This window comes from Mus pahari, chromosome 1 (assembly GCF_900095145.1).
Source record: "Mus pahari chromosome 1, PAHARI_EIJ_v1.1, whole genome shotgun sequence".
In the NCBI taxonomy this organism is placed as follows: Eukaryota; Metazoa; Chordata; class Mammalia; order Rodentia; family Muridae; genus Mus; species Mus pahari.
The window spans coordinates 1564981-1583607 of NC_034590.1; the positions used below are offsets into that span (position 1 = coordinate 1564981).

An 18627-nucleotide genomic window follows, 5' to 3' on the forward strand; every position below is an offset into this window, starting at 1 on the left:
GACTGCTCTTCCAAAGGTCCGGAGTTCAAATCCCAGCAACCACATGGTGGCTCACAACCATCCGTAACAAGATCTGACGCCCTCTTCTGGACTGTCTGAAGACAGCTACAGTGTACTTACATATAATAAATAAATAAATCTTTAAAAAAAATGTGTGTGCGCACATGTGTGTGTGTGCACGTGCGTGTGTGATATGAAGGAAAGATAAAAGCTGTGTGTGTGCGTGTGTGTGTACACATGCATGCGGTGCACCTTAGTGGAGCACTCCAGACGGAGGACTAACTGACAAGGGAAAGAAAGGTCTAGGAGATGTGGCGGGAACCCTGCCTACAGGACGAGAGCAGGCTGAGCGTGAGGACTTCTTGGTGTGGATGGAGCCCTGGGCTGTGGGCCAGGTGAGGGCAGGAAGTGTTAGGAGAGACAGGCAAGCAGAGTGGACCTCAGGGGACTCCTGTAGCAGGGGTAGGAGGTACCTGTCACACCCACACACTTCAGAACTGCCTTTGTGATGAATGCCAAGGCTGACACCCAGAGCAAGGGACTGGGTCGAACCAAGTTCAAGTCCAAGCCTGGTTCTGAGCTGGCTGAGCCAGGACCTGGGAGACACTAGGAGGGTCTATCTAGGCTGCAAAGGACTCCTCCTCTCGGGTGTGGTACATGGAGTGCCCAGCGGAGGCCTGACAGAAAAGCTGGAGCCCAAGGGTGGGAGAAAGAGGCTTCAGAGAAGAGGGACTAGAGGAAGGGGCTACTGGGCTGTGGTCTCGCGTGAGGTATGACAGCATCCCAGAGACAGGGACCCTGAAGGAGAAGGGGTCTGGAGGAGAGCAAGGCTCAGGACTAGTTGCAACAGTCCTGGGCACTTGGCATGACAGGCGCAGGCGGGGGTCTTAGGCTGGGGCAGCTGTGAGGAGAGGAGGGCAGAGCACCCACCTCATTGAAGAGCAGCTCGCGTCTCTGCTGCTTGCGCAAGTCCATCTTCTTGACGGCCACCAGTTTGCCTGAGCTACGCACAGTGGCTATGCACACAATACCTGTTGAGCCCTCACCAATCTTGATGAAGTTGTCTAGATAGGAACGAGGGTCCCCTGGGTCCACCACCAGCTGCAGGGCAGCCCGGAACTGCTCATGGGACACTCGTTGGGGCTCCCGCTGTGGTGAGCGAGGCCCAGGGGGCCCAGAGGCAGGGGGTACAGCAGGGGCAGCAAGGGCACGTGCTGGGGGGGCCAACTGGGGCTCAGAGGCATGGGGACCCAGCACTCCTGGGCTGGGAGCACCACGGGCTCGGGTGGGAGGCCGGGAGGAGGAGGAGGAAGACTGAGGAGCGGCCAGGCCTGTAGCTGATGGCCCATTCGGGGCCATGGTGTGTGGCTCCCCCTGAAACAGAAAAAGAGGCGCTGTGAGTGGAGTCTGCATTAACTCTCTCCATCCGGATAACCGGTGGTCAGGATGAGAAATGCGCTATGGACTGGAACAGGGGCAAAGGTGGGGAAGGGAAGCAGGGAAGCAATGGAGTGGATACTGAGGCGCTAAAGTGGGGGATGGATTACCTGGGCACCACGGGGTGGGTGGTCCGTGTCAGCACGTGGGTACGTGTTAAAGGGCCTGCCAGCTGCTAGTTTTGTCCCGCTGGTCAGACTGCCAGGTTGAGGAGTGCTGACATCAGGTCCAGAGAGGGGGCGCTTATCACGGGGGGCCTCCTGGGGCCCTCCTGGACCCTCCCTCGAAGATTTGGGCCTCTTCTCTGGCCCCGCCCGCCGTCTGTCACCACTGCCACTGCCTGCCTCACTGTGGCCTGTGGCCCGGGCTCTGCCTCCAGCTTTGTCGGGGGCCATTCTGGCTGGGGCTGCCCGCTCCTCCAGCATTCCATTCTCCTGGTGGGCACGGGCAGGTGGTGGTGGACTCTCTCTGCGCAGGGAGTTGGAGCGCGTCACCGACATGTTCTCAAATTCGTCAAGCAGGAGAGTGAGAGCCCCATCCTTGGCACCTTTGCTGCCCCGCACGATGGTCTGGGGTCCAGGCGACAGCAGAGCAGGGCCCGGAAGGAGGGGACACAGGAAAGACAATACAATACAGAGACAGGTGAAGTGATGGCTTGGTGATGATGGGGTGGGGTGCCCCAGGAGCTGCTGTCCTGCCCACCATCCTCTCTGGGTGCTCCCCCAACAAGTGCCTCTTGACTTTCCTTGGCTCCCAGCCTGGCAGCAAGCTCTGCCCTGTGGACTAGGGTGAGGGAGAAGAACCCAGCCTGTAATCAGCCCCCAAGAGCTGCAAATTACAGGCCTCTTGGCTCAGCACTTCCTCCCCTGCAGGCTGCCAGCATCGTTAACCCTCAAACCACGCAGCTCCGATCCCCTAGGGCAGAGGATGCGGCTCAGAATAGAAAGCCCACAGCCTAAAGCTAGGAGGCTTGGGAGCTGTGTGGCAAGCGTCAACTGGAACACGTCCGAACCACCACGTCTCCACTCTCCCTGCCCTGCATTACCCGCCCCACTGACATGTGGTCTTCTTGGCTCCTCCATACCCTGAGCGCTGGGCACATCAGGCTGTTCCTCCAATACACCAGATGTGTGTCGTCAGCTCTTTGCCCCGCCCACAACCTACATCTCCCAAATGTCTCCACGGCTGTCCCCCCCCCCCCCAGAGGTCTCTGATCAAAACATCCCCCTGAGGACTTGCTAACCCTAGTTTAAATGCCAGCCACAAGTCTCTGGGTCTCTCCTTTTTTTCTTCTAGAACAGTGGTTCTCAACCTTTCTAATGCTGCGACCATTCCTCATGCCGTGGTGACCCCCAAACACAAAAGTATTTCACTGTTGTGATCTGTTACCGTTATGAATTGTAATGTAAGTACCTGCTTTGTGGGACATGACCCACAGGTTGAGAACCAGGGTTCTAGGCTTGGGGCAGCTGCCACGACTTTGCGTCCAGCGTGCTGCTTTACTCCTGTGAACTTCCCAGGGGCTGAGCACTTGTTCTACCATTCACAGCCTACCTAAGTCTTGGAGTCCACACCAAGAAGGTACTTTGCAAAAAAAAGGAAGGGAGGGAGGGGGAAAGTGACAAAGAGAGGTGGGGAGTTGTCCCACCACTGCCTTCAGGTGGCAGGCAAAGAGGGGACCTTGATAGTCTCTGAGGCTGAGTTTATACTGAGCTCCCGGGAACTACCTGGAGTCCACAAGGCTCCTAAAGGCATGCTGTGGTCCCAGCCTCTTGTGGGCCCTGGTTGTCTGCCTGAAAGCCTGGCCTTGTCCAGGAAGTCAAGATGGATGTTAGGTTTCAAACCCAGGACAAATGACTGAGGTGCCTATTTAACATATGAAAGCAGACTAGGCCTCTAGCATCTCCCAGCATCCCTCAGTCCCTACATGTTCCAGGTCTTTCTTTCTGGCATCCGCTGCTCCCCCTGGACCGCCTTCCCCCAGCTGCCTTTCCCTATATAATCCAGCCTTTGGGCTGAGCTGGCTCTGCTACCTCTTACCCTCCTGGCTCTTCCCTCCCCCCTCTCCTCACCTGGCTCAGGGTCAGGTCCACTCTGGACTCTCCCAGATATCTCTGCCTCTGCTATGCTCTCCCTCATATCCACAATAACCCTTCTCCTCCACCACACCTAGGAGCAGGCATGTTCCCCGTTTTTCTTTCTTTTTTTCTTCAGGGGATACCTGCCAGGCTTTGCTATTAGAACCCGAGTCAATGGTCAGGAAGCTTGCCTGCACAGGAATTAGGACAAGTGTCCTTCCCCCAGCAGGACTGTGGAAAGGTGTGGAAATACAAGGGTGCACAGAGCAGCGGTGAAATTTTGGGGATACACAATGTGTGAGAAATGACCATAAAGCTCATTGGGTCATGGGAGTGTTTAGGGTGGGCTCTCTGGGGACTGTGGTGGGGCCTACTTCATAACCAGTTGCTACTGGCTTCTGTATGGCCTGCAGCATGAAAAGCCCATACAGATTCAGATGACAAGAGGGGCTTTCTAGACAATGGAGAGAAGTCAAGGCTCTCACATGACCCCACAGGGTCACAGAAATAACCAGAAAAAGCCCAGCCTCAACCCAAGCACAGTGGCTGTGGGCGCCCCCATGACGCTGCCTCTCTCCTGCCAGGCCCTGGCTGGTCACTGGGAGAGGATGAATCAGCTGCAGGGCCAGGCACCCAGCCTGCTGACCACAGGCGCACCCAACTCCACCGAGTGGGGACACGTCTGGCTGCATTCCTCTGGGTCCTACCACCCATGGCGTGAGTCCAGACTGCATGGCTGTAGTTTCTGCCTAGGCAGTGAGACCACAGTTCTCACATTATGCGTGGGGGCGGGGGAAGTGTGAGGATCTTAGATCTAAACCTCAAGTCTCACTCCAATGGACAATTTGCTCAGGATGATAAGACTGAATGGCTGCTGCCCTGTTGCCATCTGCCTCAGCTGCTCCTGGACCTTGGAATGCAGCTTAGGCATCCCTGAGCCAAGCCCTGATGTTGTCTGAGAGCACTCCTATGCTGTCTCCCATGCCATGAAGCACTGGAAGACCAAGGTTGAGTGTGTAGTGTTGTGGTATTGGGGCAGGAGTGGAGGTCAGAGGTCAGCATGACCTTCCAGGATTGTACTGGTGGGTGGAAGGCTGGCACTAAGCTACAGAGTTGGGGGGTTCTGCAAAGAGGCCAGGAGCAACTGAAGGGCTGGGCCTCTCAGGCAGCATGGGCTGTGGGCTAAAGTGGTGTGGTGATGGCTACCTTGGGGGCTCCAGGCTGGATTGATGTGATGCAGGCAGGGTCGATCAGGGGCTTGGGTCTGCGTGCTGATTCCTCAATCAGGCTCTGCCACTGGCGGGGCAGCCCTGTGAACTTCTGCTCATGTTGATCGAAGCCTGTGTGGACGCGGTGCTCGAAGTTGGATGGGGCCGAGATCTCCACCCGCTTCTTCTTCTTTCCAAACATGGCTCCAGGGCTAAGCACAGAGTGTGTGAACAGTGGGGTGGCTTGAGTTCTTACAGGCACCTGCAGGAAGGAAGCACCAAGGGAGGTGGGATCAGAGGCAGGTCATCTGTCACTCAAACCTTCCCAGTTCTTTGCTTCTGCCCTGGTTGGTTCAGCAGATCTCTCATATACCAGCAGGGGGCAGCAGACTCTTCCTGGGCCCTCTGAGCAGCTACTTTTGTGGGTTCCTCTTGAACAACTAGGCTCAGCTGTCTCCTCTTCAGAGCCACAGCTCCTTGTGGCCTATCACCTTCACACCAGCTTTCATATTGCAGGGCCTTTGCACAGGTGGTTCCCCTTGCCTATTATCCCAGGGGCTTCCTCCACCCCCCTCCTCCAGTTCCCCTTCCTAAGCACACAGCCTGCTGGCCATCACTTCACCTTCAGATGGCCTCACCTACGGGGAACCTGCTGCTGTTCCTGTGTGCCTCTTGTCTCCCACACCGGCCCATCAGTCTCCCTGGTCCCACCACTGGGCACCAGTGAAGAGTCCCCACCTCTCTCCACACGGGGACACTCTCCTGTCTCCAGGGCCTGGGTCTTCAGCTGGGCACTATATACCACCCAGTAAAGGCCAGTCAGGAATTCAAGGGTGAGCCAGGCATGGGTACATACCAATTTAGTCCCAATACTCGAGGGCAGAGCCACATGGATTTCTGTGTGTTCAAGGCCAGCCTGGTCTACATAAGTGAGTTCTAGGCTAGTTAGAGCCTGTCTCAAAAAGGGAGTGGGGAGCTGGAGAGTAAAGCCCAGCAGATAAGAGCACTGGCTGCTCTTCTAGGGGACCTGGGGTCAGTTCCCACACGGGAGCTCACAACTGGACATTACTCCACTTCTAGGGGATATGACACCCTCTGACCTTCAAGGACATTAGCAACACATGTGGTGCACAGACATACATGCAGGCAAAAACACCCATACACATAAACTTTAAAGACTAATAACCAGTTTTTAAAAAGTAAATTAAAAATAAATAACAAGCCGGGCATGGTGGCACACGCCTTTAATCCCAGCACTTGGGAGGCAGAGGCAGGCGGATTTCTGAGTTTGAGGCCAGCCTGGTCTACAAAGTGAGTTCCAGGGCAGCCAGGGCCACACAGAGAAACCCTGTCTCTAAATAAATAAATAAATAACAACAGTTACAACAACAACAAAGAATCAAAGACGAGCCGGGAACACAGACTCAGTAGCCCCAATCCCAGCTACTCAGGAGGCAGGAGGATGGCAAGCTCAAAGCTGTCCCTGGATAGAGTGGATTCAGGCTATTCTGGACAACGTGGTGAAATTGTCTCAAAATAAAATGATGAAAAGGTCTGGGGCTGCAGCTCAGCAGCAGAGCACTGCCGAGGAGGCGGGAGGCCCTGGGGTGCATCCCAGCTGAAGGACAGGATGATGGTGGCACCCCACAGAGGCTCAAGCAATGAGGGACACTAGGCAGCCTCCCGACGACCCTTTTCCTGCCTCTCACTACCTGAGTCCTGGGTGATGAAGTGACTGAGCCCCTCCCTGCCTCCGAACGGCCCCTTACACTGGAGAGACAGGCCCTGTGGGAAGAGCCTGGAGTCGGACAGCCCTGGTCTGAAGTTGGCTGGGCTAGAAGCACCCTTGCGTGGGTGACGTCTCCTCCTCAGGCTTTGAGTTACTCATCTGTAAGACAGGAAGAAAAGATCCATCAGTCATTCAATCACTAACACCCACTGTACTCGGGCTGATAGTCGGACACGATAACAACCCAGACAGCCTGTGACCCACTAGGGTCTACCTGGGGCAGATGGTCCCTAGGGAGTGACAGTGTACACTGGTAGGGACTGGGTCCCACAAAGTGCTACCTAGCCACAGAAGGATGGCAAGTGTGCTAAGGGGAGGCTTCTTATAGGAGGCCTCAGGAGTGGAGGCCCAAAGGACCAAAGGGTGTCAGAGGACTTTCATCTTTGTCCCACCTGGCTCTCCAGTACCTGGCAGGGTGGTGGGCAGACACAGCCTCCAGCCCCAGTGAGACTCTGCTGGGGAAGTGGCTACAGACAAGTGTCCAGGGGGGCCCAGCCAGGTCTCCTCTTCTCCAGGCATGGCTCTCTTTCTTGGGAGTCACTGGCTCAGCCTACAAGGACATTAATGGGCAGCCAGCCAGGGAAACCGGTTTGGCAGCCAAGCCAAGTGAGAGGCAGGTGGAGACGCAGCAGCCAACCTGTCTCAACTGGTCCCAAGGGGCCAGCAGGTGGCCAGCCCCAGCCTGGACAGGGCTTTCCCAGCTGGTCTAGTTTCTTTGCTTGATCCAAGTCCAGGGGTTGTGGCTGAGGGTTGGGACAGCTGCGGCAGAATGGGCACCTCTGGCTTCCAGCCTTCTCTGCTTCAGAAGCAGCACCGCAGTATGCAGCCTTCCTTCCAGCCTTTCCCAGCACCCTGACCTCTGCACCAGGGCTACCCAGCCCTCCCTGGCACTACGCCCGTCTCTACAACTCCAACAGTGCCACACCTCGTGCTGCCTGGTGCAGCGTGGAGCCTGTGCTGCGACCTGCAGCTTCCTGTCCTCCGTGTCTAGCTTGCCATCTACCCTGAACTCTTGGCTCTACTCTCAGTTCCCACCTTCCACACCCAGGGAGCCCCAAAGCAGCTCCCAGATTTGGCAGAATAGGGGGTGGTTGAGCATGTGACCGCTCACTAAGTGTAGGGAAGCGGTCAGAATGGAAAAGGTGGGGGAGCTTTCAGCAGTGCCTTCCCATGCTCCCCCCCCCCCAATAATCCCCAAGCCACCTTGCATACTGCGGCCACTTGTGACCCTGAAGGAGAAGGGGAGGAAGGGCACACCTCCGGATATTTGCCTGGGCCACCCCTTTCCTCTGGGCAGCATATGGAGGGAAGGACAAACAGAGGAACTGGTTGTGTTTATAATGACCTGGTGTAGGCCCCACCCAGGCCCTTTTAGGCATCTCGTGGCTGGGATGGGTCTCCCAGGCCAGCTCAGAATTTCAGAGCCCTGCAGCCCAGGCCTCAAACCCCAGCTGACAGTTAGCTAGCACTACATGCCCTGATTTCTATATCTGTGAAGACTCAGCCCACAGCTCATGCCAGGAAGCTCAATGAGTGACCCTGGGGAAAGACTCCGCTCTTATGCCTCAGTTTCCTCTTGTTGGGAGGGTGACGACAGTAGCTGCTTCCAGCAGCTTTTATAAGGAGTCACAGAGAAAACAAGCAAGGTACTGAGGGTCTGGCTCAGAGCCAACTCTTACTGAAGCTTAGGCAGTAATCCTCAATGCTAGTCACATGACAACAGTAGCCAGCAGGAATGTGCACCTACTGTGTGCCACCTCTCTGAGAAGCACTGCCCCCAGTATCTCTCGACCTTTGTTCCTGACCCAGCAGAGAGCCACTGTGAGCTCCATGCCCTAAGTAAGGTCCCTCACTTGCCATGGGCAAAGCCAGAGCAGACATGAGAGTAGGCCACTTCTCCCAGGGCCTGTGGCCCCTGCTTCTGGCACAGATCCAGCCAATGGTGCTCAGCCCCGTGCCACACGCACAGCCCTACAATGGAGGCGCCTTATCCCAGTTTTCTGGTGTGGAAACAGACTCCGTTGTCCAGGCACTCAGCCAGTCAGAGGTTGCAGGCTTTGTCGCAGGAAGGTGAGCACAGCAGGCTGGCCCCCTACCTGCCTGCACCGCATGCAGCAGTCTGGGCCCCTGTGCTGCTGCTACCTGCCAGGCCCAGACCCTGCCTGTCCTCTCCTGGGCTGCCACTTCTCCGGGGCTGGACTTCACCTCCTCCTCCAGCCTGCCCTAGTCTCCTGGAAAATGGGTTTCCTGGAACTCCTCCCAGGGTCTCTGGTGAGACAGCTGGCCCCAGAAAAGAGTCCGAAAGCCTGCCCCCCACCACAGGTGCTTCCTGGGGGTCTAGAACTGACATGCTCACCATCAAGGAGCCAGTGGCCCTGGGAAGTCACCAACACAAGCCCCTGGCTCCCAGAGTCCTCAGAGTAGGGGCTACTCTGGACCAGTGTTGGGGAATCTTGTTGGTGGAGGTAAAGGGGTGACCCATGGTAGACCAGTGTGTGTACCTGGCACATGCCTGCTGTGGAAGCCACCAGTGTTGCAGGCTGACAGCTTTGGACAGGCTGACACTACCATGGGTCCCACAAACCGAACTCGGTGGCTGGGGACACCTCTTCCTTCCTGTTTCCCAAACCAGGAAACTGAGGCCTACAAAAGTGAAATCACTGTTCAGGGACACCCACTCTGTCCCACAAAGGTCTCGTAACACCTCACCACTGTACTACTTCTCAGTGGCCCTTGCTCCAGCCAAGGCCTCCATTTCATAGGAAGGACTTAAGGGGAGTCAGAGACAACTGTTGACAATGACCAGACCCCTAAGAGCAGAGAAGCTGCCATGGGGAGGGAGTGTTAAAGGTGTGACTCCAATGGACATCACCCAGTCCTACCTGCTAGAGACCTGCACATCTCACACTCCTGCTCTCCCCCCACCCCCAGCGTCTAGCTGACATCCAAACTGGGACATAACACCTGTCCCAGCTTTGTACCTACAAAGCCTTCTGCTCAGAACCTCGGCTTACTTCTTTACATTCACGTCTTAGTGCCTTGAGAGGCAGCCAGACAATGGCGCACACCTTTAAATCCTAGCACTCAGGAGGTAGAGCCAGGTGGAACTCCAGCCTGGAGTTTAAGGGCAGCCTGGTCTACAAAGTGAATTCTAGGACAGCCAGGGCAACACAGAGAACCCGTCTCGAAAAACCAACCAACCAACCCACCCACCCTCAAGAGAGGCTACCCTGATACCTAACAAAATTTGGTGCACAACTTTCTACTTCCTGTGACCCTTGTCACTCCTGGCACCATATTCCTGTTGACTATAGGCCCCTTCCTCTGAGCGCCCCACCCCTAGCACCTTGAGCAGGGTCTGACACACAAAGACACTCAGTGAATATCTGGGGAGATGTGTACTAATCTTGTCAGTGATGAGTCTGGACCATGACACACAGGGAAGGAGACGGGGCAAAGCAGAGCCTCTGTCCCCAGAGCCTCTGTCCCAAGCTGCCTGGACATTACCTGAGACACCTAGGAATCCAGTCAAGAAGCTTGGTGTGTCTTAACCAGGACCAAGGGCATCTCACTGAGAGCTGCCACAGGTCCTCACACTACAGGGAGGCACACCTAGCTAAGCCATGCCCTGGAGGGAAACCTGAGGACAGCTTCTTCTGTCCACAGTAAGAGCCCAAGCCCTGGCAATGAATCCCTGCAACAGGGACAGCCCCACAAAGTGATGACTCGGAGACTGTGCCCTGGTGTTGGGGTGTTTGAGACACGTGGGGAGCCATTACCACTGTGCTCTCTTTAGCCTGGCCAGAGGCAGCGCTGTCTCCCCCCAGTAGGCCATGCACAGGATGGGCCCAGAAACTCCCCAACCTCACAGCCTTTACCACCTTATCCTGCCCTCCTTCCTTAAGCTGCCGGGACAGCGTTTCTTTGAAGGTCTGTCACAATTATTCTTCTCATCCTGTTTGGGTGATCTTCTATGGACATCTTCCTGCTAGAAGGACAGCCCCATCTGCACAGGGCCTGTCTCTCTTGGCTGCTCAGTACAAGGTGCTCTGTGGGCCTATGAGCAGACTGTCCAGACCCAGGTGCTGGCTCAGCCATTCCAGCCACACGTCGTGGACAAGTCATCTTGAACCTCTCTGGACCTCAGTGTTCTGTCCGCAAGCCACAGACTGTGACAGTCCCTACCTGCTGGGAATATTTAAGACATGAGTCAGGCATATAGAACCGGGTCTGCCATGGGGCTCACGCAGCTGCTGCTGTTTCTATCCCTGCTGCTGCTGCTGCAGCAAAGAGAGGCTGAATATGCACACCAGTGACGACCCTGGTCACAGTCCCCTCCAGTACGACACTTTGCCCAGGGTTAGGATGGGGAACATTGTATCCCCAGCTGTATGCATCGTGGGCAGGAAGAGTGAACCGCAGAGGAAGGCTGAATGAGAAGCTGCCAGGCAGCTACTGCCTCCGATCAGGCCAGGCGCAGGCATCCTGGGCTTGTCCCCATAGTGCCTAGTTAGTGCCCAGGATGCGATGGCTGCCACAGAAAACCTAAGAGTCCCCTGAGTCCCTGCAGGAAGGACAGGTAAACGGAGGCTCCTGTCCACAGCCCTGCCGTGCCACACAGCACTCGGCACCTCACACACCTCCGCACATGCCATGCAGCCAGTGATAACTATTAGTACAACGTACACTGTCATATCACAGACCCTGCAACAGTAGCCCAAACAAGCCCACAGACAGATGGGTGTACAAGATGGATCTCAAGATACATGCAGTTACCATGACTAGCTGGAAATCAGTCCCCTACTCTCTATATTACAGCAGCCTGAGCATGTGACAGCTGTCATGGGGGCGTGAGCCAGGAGGCGGTGGCTGGGCCAGTGCTTACTGTACAGCATGGTGGGGTAAGCTCAGAGCTGAGCTCCTGCCCCTCAAACACAGGTCTCAGCATAGCCTGGTGGAGGAGGCTTGGGAGGCACCAGAGAGAATTCATGGATATAGCTTGTACGGTCAGGCTCAGCAAGTGGAAGGGCTGGGGACCCTTGAACAACCCACCTATGAAATATGATGCCTCCTCACCCCAAAGAGGCAGTGGGAGCACTCCCTAAAGATACCTACAGTCATACTACAAGAGCTGTGATACGTAACAGGTCCCAGCATCTCTGCAGGCACAAGGGGTCGGTTGCATGCACATACATCATTGTATCTTATAACTGCCAGACCTGCTGAAAGATATACTGAGGACTACAAGCCAAGCTACAAGGTTAGACCTGAGACCCTCACAACCACAGGCCCATGCACTTAGCAAGCACTGAGCTCCTAACACCCAACACCAGTCTACTCAAGGGTCGTCAGGAAGATGTTGGCACAGTGGCTTGTGCTCAGACACCAATTCCCCAGAGCCTGCAACCTCACACATGGGAACAAGAGTTACTCCACCCCTGGATTCAAGAAAGGTGTGGCCCATCCCACAGATTCATGCTGGCTCCAGTGGCCAGTCCCGCCCTCTCCTAGAGGTCCACAGGCAGCCTGCTTACCTCCACCATCCTCTGCTGACTTCCTGGGCTACCTCTCCAAGGGCAACTGGTAGCCAGACCTCCCAGTGCAGAGGGCAGGAACAGGCTTCAGGACACCCCGAGACTGATCAGCTGGCTGTGCACCCTAGGCTATCAGTGGTGGGGACACAGCCTAGCCGTGGTAACAGCTCAGCTGGAGCTGGGGTTCCCACCCACAGAGGGCGGGAAGCAGGGAGGTGGAAGGTGGGGCTAGAGCCAGTAGGCCCATAGCTGTGCCAGAGAGGAGGGTTGGCAAGGACCCCGGCCACAGCCTGGGCTCAGCAGGCCTTGCCTCCACTACAACAGGCACACCCATCTTACTAACTCCCCCTCTACACACACAGTGGATAACAGAGAGAGGCCCAGGAAACCAGGCTTAGTTAGATGGCACACCAGAGGGTGGCTTCTGGGCCAGTGGGTTGGATCTGGGTATAAGGTAGTGTCTCTGGAGACCTCAGGGTGGGCTAGGTGGGAAATCTGAGCTGGGGTGTGGACCCCATCCCCTTTCTCCCCTGAGCTTGGATTATAGCAAGTGGTACAAGCAGGGGAGTGGAAAGTGGAGATACGGTTGATGGGAGGGAGGATGGCGTAGAGCTGGGACCAATACACGCCACACTAACCTCCCTGTGGTGAGCAGCTCACGAAGGAGCCGTGCCCAGCACAGGACAGCCACGTTTGCAGGCCTCTTTTACAACAGAGCAGCCAGAGAGGTGGTGTGACTGGCCTAAGGATTCCCCCGACGCCTGTGCCCTTCACTAGCTGCTTTGAATGAGGCAGTGTTGCTCAGAGCTTCCACCCTGGACGAGCCGCTCTGGGAGGGCCATCTTCCCGCCCTCTGCCCCTGACCTGTTCTGAAAAGCCCAGCGGGCTGCTGCCCCGGAGCAGAGGACCCCTGTGCTCAGGAGAAAGGATCTGTCCGGGCAGCCTCTCAGACTGTGTCTTTCTGGGACCAAAAGCGAGTGAGGGTCCAACCAGAGCCTGCCTCCTGAACCTGCTCAGGAAGCATTTCCTACCAGCCCAGGCTGTCCACACGTGGCTTCTGGGCCTAGCCCTGGCCCAGGCCGCTATGATCTCTTGTCTCCTACTGTCTGTAGCTCCCGAATCTACCTAGCTCCTAGCATACATGAGGACTCAGTGGTAGGTAATCTGACCAAAAATAGCCCTGTCTGAGAGGGGGCCTAGAAGGTTCTGGTCCAATGAGCACAGGACTCATGACAGGCTTGTGGTCCCAATAAAGATAGTGGGGACAACCACCAAGTAGACAGTGTCACTTGTGTCGCTCTAGCCTCACCCCCTCCCCACCACAGAACAGGGCCTGGGAGACCCCACATTCCCAGGTCTCTGGTTACCACCTCCCTGTGGGGGCAGGGTACCTAGGAAGCAATCACCCAGAGACAAGCCAGATAGGGCCACCTCCCCAAACCAGACCAGCAGGTTTGAGCTCTGGTGGGGGAGGTGATGCAGCCTGACCAGCTCTGGTCAGCTCCAGGAAACAGGTCCCAGAGGAGGAGTGCTGAGTGTGTGACTCACTAACCATGGCTTGTCACACAGGAGCTTGTCTGTCTCTGTCCTTTTCATCTCTGCCTGTGTTTCTAGTTACAGTCACATGGTACCAATGCCAAAAGGTACCAAAAGGTAAATAGAGGCAGGATATGCCCACCCCACTGCCCTTGCATATTTCCTTTGGAGAGACCCATGAGTTCTGTGAACACACCTGCACACTTTAAAGAACCCTACAAAATGCAGCATGTGACATACACAGCACCTTGTCCTACTTCGAAGCATGCCCTGCCACCCGGCACTTGGGAGGGAGGACGGAGGCCGTCAGCAGCAGCAGTCAGGTGGAAACATACTGAGGACTTGGTAAGTACTTGTAGGTACAACACAAGCAAGATGCTAGCCCATGAGCTAAGGTTCACCAGACCCGGAAACCAGGACCTCCACTGTGCCCTCCTGGGTCCCTACAAGGACAGCTTGGGGGCTGATGGCTGACCTGCTGGGAGTCCTCGATAACAGGACTGAGGACCTATCGTGATACAGCACAAATGTCTGGAGAGGAGTCAGCTCTGAGACTTTGCCAAAGGTGGCAAAACAAAGAAGAAAAGCAAAGGATGATGGTCCCAAGAGTCAGGAGGATCACCGCAAGGTCAAGGCCTGGTGATCACCACAAGGTCAAGGTCTAGTGGGCTACAGGGAATTCAAGATGGTCCTGGGCAACTAGGTGAGACCCTATCTCAATATCAAACAAGAAAGTAGCCAGATGTGGTGGATCGCTCTGTTGGCTGAGGCAGCAGGATTGCCATGTGAGGTCTCTCTAGGATATAAGCAAATGCCAAGCCAGCCAGGGCTACACAGCAAGACCTTGTTTCAACCCAATGACAATGCAAGTGGATGCAGCCTAACAGTGGAGCCCTTGCTTAGACCCCAGTGAGGGGCGGGGCTGCACATGGCTCGGCTTTCCTAGCACACAGGGCCACAAGTCCAGGACAGGAGAAGGACAGGAGCTTTGAGAGTGCAGAGAAAGGGTGACACCATTCGTCTCTTCCCCTGGGGGTGGGGTGGGGGGCAAGAAAGCGGTTTCCTTTATAGTAATGGTGCTGCTGTAATACTAGTGTGAGGTAAGTTTCAGCACGCATCCTAACAGCAAGTCACGGAGTTATAGGAAAAGCCTATGTATGCACGTTTAGATGTACTTCTTACAATTCTCACCATGCCTCATTTTGCAGACTGCTGGTCCTCCCCTTAGGTGGCCCTCTTAAATGCTGTGGTGACCTGGGCCAGCTCCATGGGGCCAGGGTGGTGGTAGTGCAGAGATGCTAACAGGGCACAGCAGGCATCTTGCAGGTGCTGCCAGCATGGCTGTGGGCAAAGCACCAGGACTGCGCGGCTCCCAGCCCCTCGGCAAGCCTAGGGCTACCATCCCTCACCTGCAGCATCAGTGGGCCCGTCCATCTCTGCTCTCTGCAGCACAGGAGAGGTCTGCCTCGCTCACTGCTCAGCCCAGCCTGGTTTTCATCTGCATTTTCTACTTCTACCCACTGAGCATCTCATGCTTACAGAAGCTGGTAGAAAGACTGTTCTCTTCCACTGAGTGTCTATTCAATACCTTTGCTGCTTTTCTGCTGGGTCAGGAGACCTTTGTGAAGCTAATCTGACTGTGTCCCTTTCTGTTTCTGTAGCTGGGGCCTCACAGCTACAGCCATCTCCCCACCAGGAGCCCCAGGCCATGCCCACATCTGCGCCCATTTCCACCCACTCTTACCCAGTCGCAGTCACCTGCTGTAGCCACATGCAACTTCCTTCCCTGCACTCGGTCCTCAGCAAGAGGTCACCATGTGTCCACCAGATCCCCTATGGGCCTCCTGATCAGGCATCACACAAATGAGACTTGGAATTTCAGCTGACAGGCTAGGTGGAGGGGCAGCAAGGACAGGGCCTGAGGGGAGGACAAAGTAGTGGAGGCAGCCTGTGAGGAGCTGTGGCACGCTGCCTGGGACAGGCATGCACTTAAGGTGGTAACTTTGCTTGGGGGAAGGCAGGATCCAGTAGACCAGAATGGGTGTGCAGAAAAGCGGTCAGAATAGAGAGGTGAGGATGGTAGCCAGGATAGGGCTATGAATGGGGACAGCCAACATTTCATCTACTAAGAAAAGCAACATTAGGAAGATGGCTCAGCTGGTAAAGTATGAAGACCCAGGGAGTTTAGTTGTTCGCACCTATGTGAAAAGCTTTGCATAGTAGCATGTGTCCGTAATCCCAGCACTGGGAAGGTGTGGACAAGCTGACACTTGAAGCTCACTAGCCAGTGGGTCTAGCCTAATTGGTGAGGTACAGATTCAGTGAGATCCAGCCTCAATGGTGTGGAAAGTACCTGAGGGAATCAACCTCTGGCCTCCACAGGAATGCACATACACGAGTGCACACAGACACACACACAGAGTGGTAAGTAAGATCCTGGGGATGAGGGCAAGGGAGGTGCAAGGATCTTGGAAAAGTTCCAGAACTGTCAGGCTAAGTCCCGTGGGGGAAACAAAAAAGTGGGAGGCACCTTTCCACTTGACATTAAAGCCTGCCACACACTTAGAGAGACAGAGACAGTGGGGCTGTCACAGTGAGGAGCACAGATCAGTGGAGGTACACAGAGAACCCAGAAATAGACTCCCACCAACATAACTTGATTGTTTTCATATTTTAGGGATTTATTTTCATCGTATGCATAAGTGTGTGCCTATATGTGTGCCTGTGGCCATGTGTGTGCACAGTGCCCACAGAAGTCAGAAGAGGGCATGATCCCCTGGGACTGCAGTTACCGACAGTTGTGAGCTGGGTGAGCACCCAAACCCAGGCTCTCTGCAACAGCAGCCAGAGCTCTTAACCTCTGAGCCTCCTCTCCAGCCCCAGTGGACTTTACGCCCTGTATGGTGGTGAATGCTTGTAAAGCATCCAGGAGGCAAAACAAGGGACGTCACGGTGAGCTCAGTGAGTTCTCGTTTTGCCAGGGACATGTATGAGTCTCAGAAAATCAACGAGATACTTAAGAAACACTTTTCCCACTGTGGTAAAAGACACACAATATTTATCATTTTCACTTAGAAGTGAACAACCCAATGTCTTTATATACTTGGAGTGTTGTAGAACCTTCAGCACTTTCTTTACCCTAGCCTTTAGCCAGCAAAATGGCCTCACTCCTTATGTCCCCTCACCACACCCATCCCATAACCTCTTCTACCTTCCGTCCCTCTGTGCTATTCTAGGCCCTGCACACAGGTGGGATCACACAATCACCCTTCCTTAGGCCTGGCTTTTTTCTACTAAGTGCAAAGCTTTTAAGGTCCTGCCACACAATAGCATCTACCAAGGCTTCATCCTTTCTATGGCTGACTAATACGCCATTATGGTGCCATTCATGGGGGGCTGCAGGGGTGTCTCCACTTTCTGGCTGCTGTGAAGAACACTGCACAGAACTGGATGTACAAATATTGCTCCAGTCCCTGCTCCCAGTTTTTTGCCTTTGTTTTGTCTTTGGGGTTTTTTGTTTGTTTGTTGTTGTTTTCCTTTCCTCTAAACAGCTCTGGCTGTCCTGGAACTCCTATGTAGACCAGGCTGGCCTTGAACTCACAGAGATCCACCTGCCTCTGCCTCCAGAGTGCTGGGACTATGGATGCGTGCAAAACATCTGGCCTGCTTTCACTTCTTTAATGTGCACCTGGGAGGGAAGTGACAGGTCCTGTGCACAGTCCATGTTCTGTGGTTAACCTATAAGGAGGGCAAGTTGTGTCTCCTTTCAGGTGGCTGCCTGGGATGAGCAAAGGCCCATGTCTTCTACCTGCCCAGCCCCCGCAGTACTCCCCTGAGTACCCACACCCCACCAGGGCTTCACAGCCCAGGCCAGCTGGGCAAAGATCCCCCTGCCTCTTCCTTCTGAGAGCCAGGACTGCAGGCCTGAGCCAGCATGCCGATTCTTCTGTTCGTTTGGGAAAGGATATCTTGGTAAGCATGAGGTGATGGTAGACTGTGGTAACTGGGAAAATCAACTGAAGGCACCATCTTCCATAAAAGGTGCTGGAGCAACTGGCTTCCTCTAAACACACAGAAAGGAACCTGACAGAAACCATACTGCACACAACTCACAAAGGATCATGCCCCGAAAATATCCAGAAAACAAAACCAAGGTGGAGGCAGGAAGATTCTAAATTGAAGGCTTGCCTGGATTATAGACTGAGTTCACAGCCGTCAGGGCAACTCACGATTGGTAAACAGTAAGAGGCCCAGGGGTACCTGCTCAGCAACCTCAGGGAGAGCCATGAGTCCATCTCCAGAACTCACACATGAAGAAACCCTGCAGAGCTCAGCTCACGGTTCTCAGACTGCACACCGAAGGCACAGGGCACAAAAGAGGAGTGAATGTAGGGACCTCACCAAAATTTGAGACTTTCTGCATTAAGAGCACAAGCTGCTCTACCAGAAGATCCAAGTTCAGTTCCTAGTACCTACTAGGGGCTCACAAGTATCTGAATTCCAGTCCCAGGGAATGAATCCTATGCCCTCTTTTAGACATTGCAGGCACTAGGCACGTACATGTGCATATACATACATGCACACATACATGTGTGGCAAAACACCAGGACACATACAAATATATAAAGTACTTAAAAATAAAGTTTTGTTTTGTTTAAAGAAGACCTTTTTTCTGCAAAAGTTCATGGGAAAGGGTAAAGAGACAAGCCACAACCAGAGATGTGGCTCTGTGGTAGATAGCTTGCCTAGCACACCCAAGAGGCCCGAGGTTCAATCCCTAGTACTGAGGGAGGAAAAGAAAGGCAAGCAACAGACCGAGAGACATTTAGAGCCACATATCTGACAAAGGTCTGGTGCCTAAGATAAAGCACTCACAAAACTGAACAGTAAAAAAGCAAACAGTTCAATAAAGTGAGCAGAAGCCAGAAGACTTGTCACCGAAGCAGATCCACAGATGGCAGATAAGCACACCGAATGTTCAACAGCATTAGCCATTAGCCAGAGAGACATGCGTTAAAACGAATGTGAGACAGCGCTACACATTT

At 54.6% G+C, this 18627-nt stretch overlaps 1 protein-coding gene across 4 annotated transcripts in view; it reads right to left on the reverse strand.

Annotated features, from left to right (window-relative positions):
* Positions 1–18627, reverse strand: part of Pak4 (p21 (RAC1) activated kinase 4) — a 38361-nt gene that overhangs the window by 4920 nt on the left and 14814 nt on the right. Inside the window, exons 2-6 of one of the 4 annotated variants that reach the window (XM_029547599.1) lie at positions 6920–7062; positions 6493–6611; positions 4722–4985; positions 1548–2006; positions 931–1374 (exon numbers count right to left, since the gene is read on the reverse strand). In XM_029547599.1, coding sequence (XP_029403459.1) covers positions 931–1374; positions 1548–2006; positions 4722–4925 — 1107 coding nt within the window. In that variant the 5' untranslated portion in view covers positions 4926–4985; positions 6493–6611; positions 6920–7062. Of the gene's footprint in view, positions 1–930; positions 1375–1547; positions 2007–4721; positions 4986–6435; positions 6612–6919; positions 7063–12046; positions 12117–18627 lie in introns of those variants that run through there. The other 3 variants (XM_029547605.1, XM_029547595.1, XM_021200399.2) reach the window with 3 other exon arrangements.